Source organism: Phascolarctos cinereus, unplaced genomic scaffold (genome assembly GCF_003287225.1).
Source record: "Phascolarctos cinereus isolate Bilbo 61053 unplaced genomic scaffold, phaCin_HiC Scaffold_5;HRSCAF=322, whole genome shotgun sequence".
Lineage (NCBI taxonomy): Eukaryota > Metazoa > Chordata > Mammalia > Diprotodontia > Phascolarctidae > Phascolarctos > Phascolarctos cinereus.
This window is the reverse complement of record NW_027555958.1, coordinates 338,439,928-338,452,539: the sequence shown is the minus strand read 5'-3', so window position 1 is coordinate 338,452,539 and position 12,612 is coordinate 338,439,928. Positions and strand designations below refer to the sequence as shown.

The 12,612-nt window shown below is 36.3% G+C and overlaps 1 protein-coding gene across 1 annotated transcript in view; it reads left to right on the top strand.

Moving 5' to 3' along the window:
• The window catches only part of LYST (lysosomal trafficking regulator), a 161,971-nt gene extending 155,501 nt beyond the window's left edge, over positions 1-6,470 (top strand). Inside the window, 3 exon segments of the mRNA XM_021000474.2 lie at positions 2,698-2,854; positions 3,079-3,150; positions 4,255-6,470. Of these exon segments, the coding sequence (XP_020856133.1) occupies positions 2,698-2,854; positions 3,079-3,150; positions 4,255-4,393 (368 nt within the window). The 3' untranslated portion in view covers positions 4,394-6,470.
• The last annotated feature ends 6,142 nt before the right edge of the window (positions 6,471-12,612 follow it).

Genomic DNA, 12,612 nt, shown 5'->3' with positions numbered 1-12,612 from the left:
TCTCTCATTCCCATATCCAGTCTGTTGCCAAGGTCTGTTGATTTCGCCTTTGCCACATCTCTGGAATATTCCTCCTTTTCTCCTTTGACAATGCCACCACTCTAGTACAGGCTCTCATCACTTCACACCTACATTATTGAAATAACTTCCTGGTGGTTCATTTGCCTCAAGTCTCTACCCACTCCAGTCCATTCTCTGTTCAGCCACTGAAGTAATTTTCCTAAAGTACAGATATGATCATGTAACCCCATCCCCCTAATAAACTCAAGCGACTTCCTGTTGCCTTCAATGTCATGAATAAAATGATCTGTTTGGCATTCAAAGTCTAATTATCTAGCCCCTTCCTACCTTTCCAGCCTCTTTTTTTCTTTTTTTTTTTTACTTTTTGGTGAGGCAATCAGGGTCAAGTGATTTGTCCGGGGTCACACAGCTAGTAAGTGTCAAGTGTTTGAGGCTGGATTTGAACTCCAAGGCTGGAGCTCTATCCACTGTGACACCTAGCTGCCTACTTTCCAGCCTTCTTCAGTCTTACTCCCCAAAATGTACTCTTCGATCCAGTGACACTAGTCTCCTGACTGTTTCACCAACAAGATTCTCATGTCTTGGCATTTTCTCTAGCATTTTCTCCCCCATGCCTGGAATGCTCTCCTTTCTCTGCTGTGACTACTGACCTCCCTTGCTTCCTTTAAGTCCCAGCTAAAATCCTGTTTTTTACTGGAAGCATTCCCCAACCCATCTCAATTCTATTGCCTTCCCTCTGCTAATTATTTCCTTTTATCCTGTATATAGCTTGCTTTGTATATATTTGTTTGCATATTATCTGTCCTATTAGATCATAAACTTCTTGAACACAGGGACTGTCTTGCCTCCTTTTTTATCTCCAATGCTTAGCACAGTGACCGGCATATGGTAGGGGCTTAATAAATGTTTATTGATTGATTGATTGTGCTAAACACTGCTCAAAGCAAATCAGACCTGACCTATGATATTGAAATCAAAATAATGTAACTATTAGAAGAGATTCTCCAGTTCATCATCATTGCCTTGAAGCAGCAGTCAGAACTGAATATGGTAATGGATGCTTAGCCTTCACAGATCGTTAAGAGCTGACACACTGTTATAAAATCAGAAGCCAGTAAAGGCTATAGATCATATTGCAGTGTACTCTTTGACATTTATACCCCATGCAAATGGACTCTGTATTTTGTTTTATTGCAGTTGAAGTTGCTAGGTAGTCTGTTAGGGTATCTCTGAACAAAAACATATGTGGGCAATATGAATCTTACAGAAAAATCAATTGATTAGATACTATTTTTAAAAATTATTATAATTGCTAAGGCATTTTATAATGGCATGCTTCAAATGTATATATTTATTAAAGTGACCATGAAATCTCAGCCTGCTTCTCAAACACAAATTCCCACACACACTCCTAAAACCCCAGAAAGCCTTGGATCAAATTTAGGCATTCCATTTGAAGGTCCTAAACAATGCTGTAGCCAGGGACGTACCCAGTAGTTTACTGAGCCCCGCTGTATTTCAGATTCAGCAGCTACGAGGGACTCTTGAAGCCATTGTAGTTCAACCCACACCCTTAACCAAGAATCCTCTCTACAATATCGACAAGTTGTCCTCCGCCTTTCACATGAAGATCTCCAGTGAGGGGAATGCACTGTGCCCTGAGACAGCCCATTCTGTGTCTAGATAGTTCTGATTCTTACAGTACCACATCACACCTTTGTATTCATCATTGGATCATAGATCCAGAGCAAGAAGGAAACTCAAAGCCTATTTAGTCCAGCTCCCTCATTTTACAGATGAGAAAAGTGGAGCCCTCAGAGGTTCAGTGTCTTGCCTCAGGTCACTTAGGTGGAATTCAAACCCAGATCCTGTGACTCCATGGCTAATGCTCTTTCTGCTGTGTCGAAAGTCTTCTCATCCTTGTTTACCTAGCTTTGGAAGGTTTCCATCATTTCTACTTCAGTCATAAAAAAGAAGAGAAAAAAAAAGTCTTATCATGGGGCCTGGCACATAATGGGTATTACATAAATGTGTATTCCCTTCCACTTTCCTTTCTTAGGCGGAAGTATAGTGGTAGTTATGCCATTAGCTCCTGCTCAGCTGTTATGACCAACTCTTCATGGCAGGCCTGAGCAAGAAATGTGTTTCCATCCAGGATCCTGAAGCTAGCAGAAGCCTAACAATATTTTGACCCTTGCCTAGTGAAGAAATGGAAGGTGATTTGTAAATTGGACCATATGAGAATTGTTTGAAGGAGAGGTGAAATAAAGATTAATATCAAAATGCCTACCCTTCATCCATAGTAACCTAACTCCTGCTTTTGTTCACATTTTTTTTTAATCCCTACATAAATGAATGACTGGAGTGAATGAATGAATTAAATGAATTTTAAAAGCATTTTTAAGTGCTTTGTCTATTCGAAGCACTCTGTTAAATACTAGGTTTACAGATGCAAAAGTGAAATAGTCCCTGCCTTCAAGTTTACAGCAACTATTTTTAGACATTATTTAGCCTTTGAATGTTAGTAAATATGATTCGAGTTTGAAAGTACCTATGTTGAACTTTAACTTTTTATTTTATCTCTACACTTAAAAACAACCAATTTGCTTACTGTTGGTACAATAATATCACGTAAAGTCCTTATGTTTATTTGTGAATTTTTTTTTTATATTTCAGTTGGGGGAGGTAGTGATCTCAGACTTTGGACAGTTAATGGTGATCTTGTTGGACATGTCCACTGCAGAGAAATCATTTGCTCTGTTGCTTTCTCTAACCAGCCTGAGGGTATATCTATCAATGTAATTGCAGGAGGACTAGAAAATGGAATTGTAAGGTAAGAGAATTTGGAGCCCTTTGTTTTTTTCTATTGTTCTCAAGTATGTTATAGTTCTAAATATATATTTTGCTTGGATATATTAATGTGTATAGTTCTTAAAATCTTTAAAAAATTTAAATCATTTTTAAAATTTTAAATGTTTTGGATGTGGATTGTTCCTATTTTAGCTATGATATCTTTATTTGAATATGCATATAAATTGCATATTAATTTTTCTTCAGGTTATGGAGCACGTGGGATTTAAAGCCTGTTCGGGAAATTACATTTCCTAAATCAAATAAACCTATTGTCAGGTAAAGTTTTCCTTTATTTCTTCATTATCAGTAACACAGTTTTGTTTTTATGAACAATAAATACTGTATTTGGGTAAAGATGTATTCAGATACAAAATAAACCATACAATTTATGATTGAAATAAATATATACATATACATATGTAGAATACACACACGTGTATAGATAAATACATATTTAATATCTGAATAATTTTTCCATACCCCAGACATGATAGCTTATGTCAAAAATGACTATTGATCTGTGGAAACTATTTTTTTGCTTGTTTGGTTATTGGTAGTGTTGCTATCTATATAGGAGCATGACTGAATAGACCAATAAGCAACCAGCAAAAAATCTAATTAGAAATATGATTCTGCTTTTCATCTAAAAAGCCCTTTTCAATAGTAATGTATTCTTTAAAGTATTTAACTTGGATCAAAAGCTTTTATAACAATAACTTACGTTAATAGTATTTCTCCCTTGTCTCAGGAATTAAAAAATAACTATTGATTTATAATTATATAAACATATGTGTGGGGTGTATGTGTGTGTGTATATACATATATGATTTTTATAAAAGGGAACATTACTTCGAGAACATCCTGAATTTCCAGTTTTGTAGAGGGTTTTTTTTTAAGGTAAAGTAATAAACTACACACAAAAGGGGAAAAAAACAAGCGAAGAAGGAAAATGGTCATTCTCTTCTTTAGTTGTTTTCCAAGTCACACAATTAAAATCTACTTCACAAGTCTGTCAAAGCACTATACCCCAATAAGATGATAAATAAAACCATCTTAGGATGAAAATATGTTTCGCATGACTTCATATGTATAAGATTTATTAAATTGCTTGCCTTCTCAAGAAGGGGGAAGAGGGGAAGGAGTGAGTGAGAGAATTTGGAGCTCAAAATTCTTTAAAATGATTGTCTTAAAAATTTCACATGTAATTGGGAAATATTTAGTAAATAAAAATATATATTTTTTAAATATTCAAAAAAGAAATTCTTAACTTATTTACCATAAAATGTTCAGGACCTTAAATAAAGTAACAAATGAATTAGTTATTGAGTTTTAGAAATGTAACAAAAACATTGGATTTCTTGTTTGTTGTGCTTTTTATAGCCTTACATTCTCCTGTGATGGCCATCATTTATACACAGCAAATAGTGATGGAACAGTAATTGCCTGGTGTCGCAAGGATCAGCAACGCTTGAAACAACCCATGTTCTACTCATTCCTTAGTAGCTATGCAGCAGGCTGAATGTGAGAAAACTCTTGAGTTCTCTAAAGCACTTTAAGTATGAACTAGATTAATTCATCTTGACTGACTTGAGCAGACTGAATCCAAACAAATGGGTAACTAGAACAGAAAGTCTAAATGATTATTAAATCTACATATGTCTTCACCAAATTGTGAATCATCATAGTCATGAAAGGAGATATTTGTTCTTAAGCATGTAGTTATATCCAGAGAGTTGTATCAAAATGCTCTCATGAGTTTCTGATGCTGCATCATAAATCACAGTTATATTTTTAAACTTTTTTTTTGAAAACAAAGGCTTTCCCAAAAACACTAGATTCTTTTTTTCTTTTCTTCCTGAAAGTGCCAATAACATTTAAATTAACTACATATTTATGTGATTGTCACAGTGTGTATAGTATTAGAACAGTTACCTACTCTGGGATAGCAACCCAAAATATAATAAATTCAGGACTCAATTATTGCTTTCTTTGAGAAGCAAATTATTCAGTAGGTGCCTTTTGCACCAAGCATTTTATAGTGTCTGAATACTCAAATTGAAGTACTCCTAAATCTCACTGTTAGGTAGTTTTTGCCACTTGCCTTTTTAGCTTGAGGTAGAAAGAACTAGGATCTTTCAACAGCCACAAACAGGAATTCTGGTATCTTAACATAGGTGCATCGTGTTCCTTCATAAAGTAATATTCAAAATATGTAACACTGGCTTTTGCAAAATATCCCTGGCTGGCTGGCATCTTAAGGTTCAGCTATGTGCAACAATTATGTTTTTAATACCTAAAAAGCAGAGTACATAAATTATTTAATAATTTGGAATGAGAATCCTACTCTGTGGAGAAAGTTTGAATGGATGTTAATGATACAGTTCATGTAGGGAACTTATTCTGTAAAAATGGAGTTTTTCAAAAACAACATTGTAAAAGAGTAGAAGAAATCTTTGTCATTTTCTTAAATAAGAGGCAAAAGTATAGAATTCTTAAAGGGAACGTTATATATTCTATTTCTGTTAAGTTGATCTTACCCAAGATTTCTACTATTTACCATCTAGACTGTTAAAGAGCATCCCCAGCTGCTTTGACAATGAACAACTGCCTTGTCTTACTTAGAAAGAATGATCTAAGTTCTGTTGTCTGTTGTTTTGGGGGGGTTTTTTGGGTTGGTTTTTTTTTTCACTAGGAAAAGATATAGTAACTTAAATATGTGTCCCGGCCACCTTACACACTTTGGAGACCAAATCCTAAAAGTCTTAGACTATTCTATCTCCACCTTCAAATTATAATTCTGTGTTTACTTACTTGGGGTGCTGTTTTATTGGTTTTGAAACCAGTGTACAGTAAGTTCAGTACTCTGTTACAATGTGATAAAGATATGCATTCCTGCCCATAAATAACTTGTGCATTTGCTATGAAAATTCAGTTTGTATGGTGTTATGTTTACAGAATTTCTTTTGTAATTTCCAGACTTTCTTAAACATTCTGCTTAAAGACCTATGTAAAATATAATTCCATATTCTCTGCTTGAAAAAAATTAAAATATATACATGTGTGTGTATATATATATACATACATATGCATATTAGTAAGATAAGAAAATGGCTACATATGCATTCATTTTCAACTGCATATACTTATAAGTATATTAAATAAGCTGGCACAGCCTAAATGTTACCTTTGAGGTCCAGCAGCAGAGAGGTTATTCCAATTCATGTTGAAGTGACGTGCTTTGTTTAAAAATTATAAATATTGTCTGGCTCCCTTTTTTGACTGAAGACTATGAGTTACTCCGCTATTAGGAATAGGGATACTGCTCAGTCTTATTTTTTAAGAAAATGGCCTAACAAAAATATATGCAAAATAACTGGTCTTCATAAGAGTGCAATATTATATTTTTACGTAAAAACATAAATTAATCTTTGGGATGACTATTTATTAGCATGGAATTTGTTAGTGATGTTTAAAATACTTCATTAATAACATGTGCATGTTGTAGCAAAAAAATTTTGTAAATAACCATATGCTGTATTGTCTTTGTATACACTGCCACCTCTATTGGGGAATAAATTTGATAAAAAAAAAAAAAAGAGAGAGAGAGGAAAGACCTGTTCTTCACAAAATGTAAATGTTTGAGGTTCGATTTATGATCCATGTATTTTGTACGAATGTAAGTTCTACTTTTCTGTCTATTACTAATTGATCTCACAAAGAGAAAGTAATAACTTTTTTTCTCTTTTGCTTTCTTGAATCTAGTGCTTAGGTAGGTATTTTGAGACTTACATTTGCGCACTTCAAAGTAGTTGGTACAGCAGTTCCAAGATCAAATAGTATATTGTGGAATTTAGCAACATTTGCTGCAATCAATAAGTCTTCCTGGCAACTTAGACTACACTTTATCCACCACCATCTATAAATGACCACTGAGTCACACTGGTGCATAAAATAATGGTTTCATTCAACAACCTCTAGTCTTGTGTACCTGTTAGTCTATATCCACTTCCTGAATTCTTCAAGAGGAGTCAAGCATAAATTAGGCCTTTCTTAGCTGAACTGCCGTCAAAAGGCCTCATCTGGCTTTTGACCATATAGAATTGCAAAACAGAAGCCAACTTCATCTATAAGTTTCATTCATTCAGCTATCAAATATTTTTTGAGTGCCTGTTTTCTGCAGGTCACCAAATATTAGCTGAAAGGGACCTCAGAGGCTATTTACTCCAGGTCATACTTGAACAGAATTCCCTATACAGTGTGCCCAACAAGTGGTCACCTAGCTTTTGCATGAATTTCTCCAATGAAGGGAAATGCAGTTTTTCCATGGCGGTCCATTCCATGGGGGATACATCTAATTGACAGATACTTCTTTTTTTACATCAAGTCTAAATTTGTCCCTAGCCATTGTTTTCCATTCTTCCCCTTTGGACTAAGCAGAAGAGGGCTTCAATATCTGAAGACAGCCATCATACCCAACCTAAGTCTTGTTTTCTCCAGGCTCCATATTTCCTCCTTCGTCAGCCCATCTTCATGTGGCATGATCTTGAGGCCCTGCACAATTCTGGCTGCTACCCTCCTCAAAGTTCTCTCCTTCAGTGCCCTTCCTAAACTGTGATGTTCAAAGCTGAACAGACTGTCGTAGTCTGACCAGGGCATGGCTGTCCCCTCCTTCATCTTGGAGGTTATACCTGGGAATAGAGCAGAAGATGGATTGCATTCATTTATTTATTTTGGCTACCATATCACAAGGTTGGCTGATCTTGATTTGGTCGTCCATGAAAATGCACGGGTCTTTCCCAGATAAAATGATGCATAGCCATTCATTCCTGTCTTGTACTTGTGAATATTTTTTTTTAATCCAGGCATTAAACTTTAGATTTATGCCCATTTTCATTTTATCCAATTTGGCCCACATTCTAGCGTGTCAAGACCCTTTTGGAATCTGTGCCATCCAACACGTCAGCTTTATCTTCCATCTTTGCCACTGTAGTAGACACAGAAGATACAAATGTAAACAATAAATTGGCTGTGCCCTTGAGGAACCTTCAATCTAGACATTTGTTTCCCTTTAGTTGGGCAAGATAGTTCATAAAGACAAAGAGAGTGTTGAAAGGAAAGAGAAAGATTATAACAAGTTCAAAAGAGAAAGATTATAACAAGTTCAGCATATAGAGAAGTAAAGTGTTAGTAACTTCTTAATACTGATAAAAGGATAGGAGCTGGAGATTGAAACTACTGGAGTTTTGGATTATCTCTTTTAACCAAGGTCCCCTAGATACCAAAGCCGGCGTATAGCACCATGTAAATGCCTTACATATAGAATAGATCTACCATATCTTTGCAATAAATAGCTACTTTTCTATCCCCAACTGACTTGGGGACTTCTTGGACAGGTATAATATCTCTGTTTAACATATTCCTTATCTTGGAATATCTACATTATCCCTGAAGAAAAAAAAAGCCTCAAAATTCTTTGACCTTCACTAAAAACCATAACTAAAAGGACTGTTGGAAAGAGGAAGAGAGGCATCTGCTCCCTCCCCTGCAAAAAATCCAAATTTGCAACACACTAGTGTGGTAGTGTCATAGTTGTTTTACAGGGATAAGGGAAAGCGGGGCAGAGTTTAGACTCAGTAGATAAATCACAAAATGTCAGTGTTGCAGAATTTCTCAGAGGTCATCACATCCAGCCTACACCTTATTAGAAATCCCCTCCAGCCTCAGCTTGAAGAACTCCCGTGAAAGAGATCCCATGACTCTTTGGGACAGTCTATTCTTTTGTTAGTGTTGATTGAGAATTTTTTCCTGAAATGGAGCCGAAACCTACCCTCTTTCACATAACTCAAATGCACTATTTGGGGATAGCTATTATATTCTCCCAAGAGATACCCTGGTATAGTGGATGAGAAATGTGGTCTCAGAACCAAGAAAACCTAGTGTTCAAACCCTCTCCTGACACATTGGCTGTACGATCTTGGATAAGTCACTTAAGGTTTTAGTGCCCTAGGCCAGTGGTGTCAAACTCAAATAGAAACTGATTCCCTGTGGATTGCATATTGACTTAGAAAACCACAAAATCACATTATTTGTTTTGTTAAGTGAAAATCACAGGCATGGTCCCCATCCCAAGTTTGGTCTCTGAAGGCTTTTGTTTTTTTCTTCAATCTAAACATAACCATTTTCTTCAGCCAATATGGCATGATTCTACTGTCTAATCATACCTTCCCCACACTGTATTTAATGCAATTAGGTTTTTTTAAAAACACAAATAAAGGGCTTTTTACATTTATCCCTATTAAATTTCATCAGCTTAGAGGGGTACTGTAATACACTAAACTATATTCAGCACTACCCAGACATTTACTAAAGTAGCTTATCTAATTTTAAGCTCTACAATTAAAAGAACAGTTATATCTGCAATAAATGGATGTCACTCAATACCTACTGTGTTGGAAAAGCAATACCACAGTATCAGCTTGGTTGTATATTGTATTTTATTTAACAAATAATAAATCTGGGGACACGAGACCAGCAGCTTAGCTGTTTGAGAGAAATAATAGAATGTGTCCTTGGAGGCCAAAATGAAGAGAAGATAATTTGACGTTGGGACATAATAATCCTTCTGAAATGCTGAACTTATTATTTTGTTCACTACAAAGTTAATGAGAAATATGTTTGGAAAATACTGTTTTCTGATGAAGTTTGGTTCACCTCTTAATTCCAAGGCAAATTAAACTAGTCTTATTAGAACATTTCAAATATGAAAAAATTTAACTCTCTTTTGTTCTGAGACCACTGTAATTTTGCTTAAGTAACTTCATAAACTCTCAGAATCCAATGTTAAGCATCACACAAAAGGTTAGCCACTCCTCTTGAGTTTTTAACAAAAAGTTGACATAGTTGTTTTTCAATGTTAACATTACCCAAGCATAATGATTAACTCACCATTCTTCCCATGGTCTCTTAAGACATTTTAGTACAATTAAGTAAAAAACTTATCTCCTACTTATCCATGCACCAGCTTCATCACAATTAAGAATTAAGTAAGCTCCCTTCTATGTATTCTGAAATAAGCATGTGGTCCTGGATGACCCACATGCCTAAATATGTGCATGTGTACATAATATTTATCCTTCATATTTGAGGATAATAATCACTATCCATGCTTATAGATGGAGCTAAAAGAATAGATTCATGATTCATACTCCTTTCAACTGTAATTGGCAGAGCCAGGTGTTGATGACACTGCCTATTAAATTAATTTTCTTCTTGAAATTTTGTTCAGTCATGTCGACTCTTTGTGACTGCGTGATCTTCTTAAAATATCTTTCCTTTAAAAAAGCCATCTTGACCCTGATTATTGTATATTTGACTGGTTTCTCTGCCACAATTGCTTCCTAGCATTCTTCTGACATATTGCACAGTTAGAGAAATCCCAGGAAATAATTAATGACTTTCATTAAAGAAAAATATTAGTATAAATTACCCATAAAACCCCTTCCTGTTCAGTTCATTCAAAGAATATTTGTTCAGTGTTTTTTTCCTTTCTGAAGACATCCTAAATTTATTCTATATGACAAAAAAAGTCGATGGGAGTGTTTACTCATAATACTCATTTGGATAATGAAATGTGATCATTAAGTTCCAGATTTTGTATGCCCAAATAAAGGTCCTCAAAAGTAGGCACCTTAGAAGGCCACACACACACACACACACACACACACGACTTTTTCAATCTTGGTTAGTTTTGCTAGACTGGGTTTTTATTTTTCCTGGTTTATTCTTCATTATAACAGAAAGATCTCTAGAAGGGGCAAAGGAGGAGTATACATTGGGAAAGGTAATTGGTATCAATAAAAAAGTTATTTTAAAAGATGACTATACATACTTATTCTAAAAATATATATTTGTTTTTTGAATATCTCTTTTGGAAGAGCTTTCAGAACACATTCTTCTAAATATCCCCAGTAGAGACATGTTTCAAGACAAATATTTACGGAAACAGCTAAAATTAATCCTGGGTCAAATCTGATAAATAAGGTGAGTGATTAAAAAGGGTAATACAGTGGGGGGGGGTTTGTGTATATATTATAAAGTAACAAGGGATGTGTTGTGTGTGTGTGTGTGTGCGTGCGCTCGAGCACTGGTATACACAGAAGTGTGAAAAGGGAAGTATATTTCATCAATTGGTTCTTGAGAACAAAAAGTTGTAAAAACACTGTTAAACAGTGCCATATAGCCTCCCCAAAGTGATTATTTGAGAGGACAGTCTACAGTTAGGTGTAGGAGTTCTGAAATGTGTGCTCATTTTTTTTACATTTTGTTACACATTCTAGTCCACTCTTGTTACTTTCTGGTCACCCTTGCCAGTACTATTTGCATTTCATTCATTCCCCAACTCATTGGTAAAGGTAGGGGAGGAGCCAATATTCCTGGCTCCTTCTTGCCACTTCCAGGGTCTCATTCTACCACCATCATGAAATAATCTCTCATTTGGTGTTCACCCCATCAAAATTCCAGTAGCTGTTGTCTATTAACCTTAAAGACAGTTCTGCTTTTTTCCTCATTGATTTCAGTACCTGGCCTTTCTCACCTCCCCAATTTCTTCCCTCATGGTAGAGGACTTCTTTCTATATACATATTGATCCTCCCTCAAACACCCTTCTTTAATTTATTCTTAATTCTTTAATTTATCCATGTCCCATGACCTACTCCACCCTACCGTGGCTGCACACAGGGATGGTCATATCCTCAATCTTGCTGTCACCCACAAATGTTCCACTTCTATATTCACGAACTTAAGATTCCTTATCTAATAATATTTGTATAGTCATTCCACATCTCCCTCTGTCTTTCCACCCCAAACCATGTTTTTTGTCCTCACTGTGACCTCCAGTCCCTTGACCCCTCTGGTCTTTTCTAGTCTACCACCCTTGTACTGGCTACACTACCCTCGCTTCCCCATCTCTGTCCCTTGATGAACTGGTTCAATTCCTCACTATCTTCCAGGTCTCTTGCTCATTTATCCTGCCCTGCCAAGCCTCAACCTTGGATTACTCTTACCAACCACTGCATTCAATTTTTTTTTTTTGATGAGGCAATTGGGGTTAAGTGACTTGCCCAGAGATACAGCTAATGAGTGTTACATGTCTGAAGCCGCATTTGAACCCAGGTCCTGCTGACTCCAGGGCTGGTGCCCTATCTACTGTGCCACCTCACTGCTCCCCCCCTTTTTTATACTTCATTCACTCTTACAAGCTGAAGAATGCTACGTAATCTCAACTGGGTCCTCACTGCAACAAGGCAATCCTTTGACTCAGCACAGTGGCTTTTCCAAAGCTTTTCATACGTCCTATGGCTCCCTCTCCTCCCACTCTCTCAGCTGAGGACCTCACCTTATATTTTACTGGAAAAAACTGATGCCATTCACTGAGGGCTCCCTTTTCTTCTCCTCATCTCACATCACTCTGATGCCTTTTTCCTACCATGTCCTTTACCCCTGTCTCACAAAAGACAGGCCCTTCTCCTTGCCAAGGCAAACTACTTGGTGCAAGTGATCCCATCCCATTCCATTCCATCTTCTTCAGTAGATTGTTCCCTCCCATCATCCCCACTCTCTCACTTCAATATCACCCAGTGTACTGACTCTTCCCCTACTGCCTATAAACATACCCATGCCTATTCCCTCCTCGAAAAACCCTCACTTATCTGTCCCTCCCTTCTGGATGTTGTCCCCTA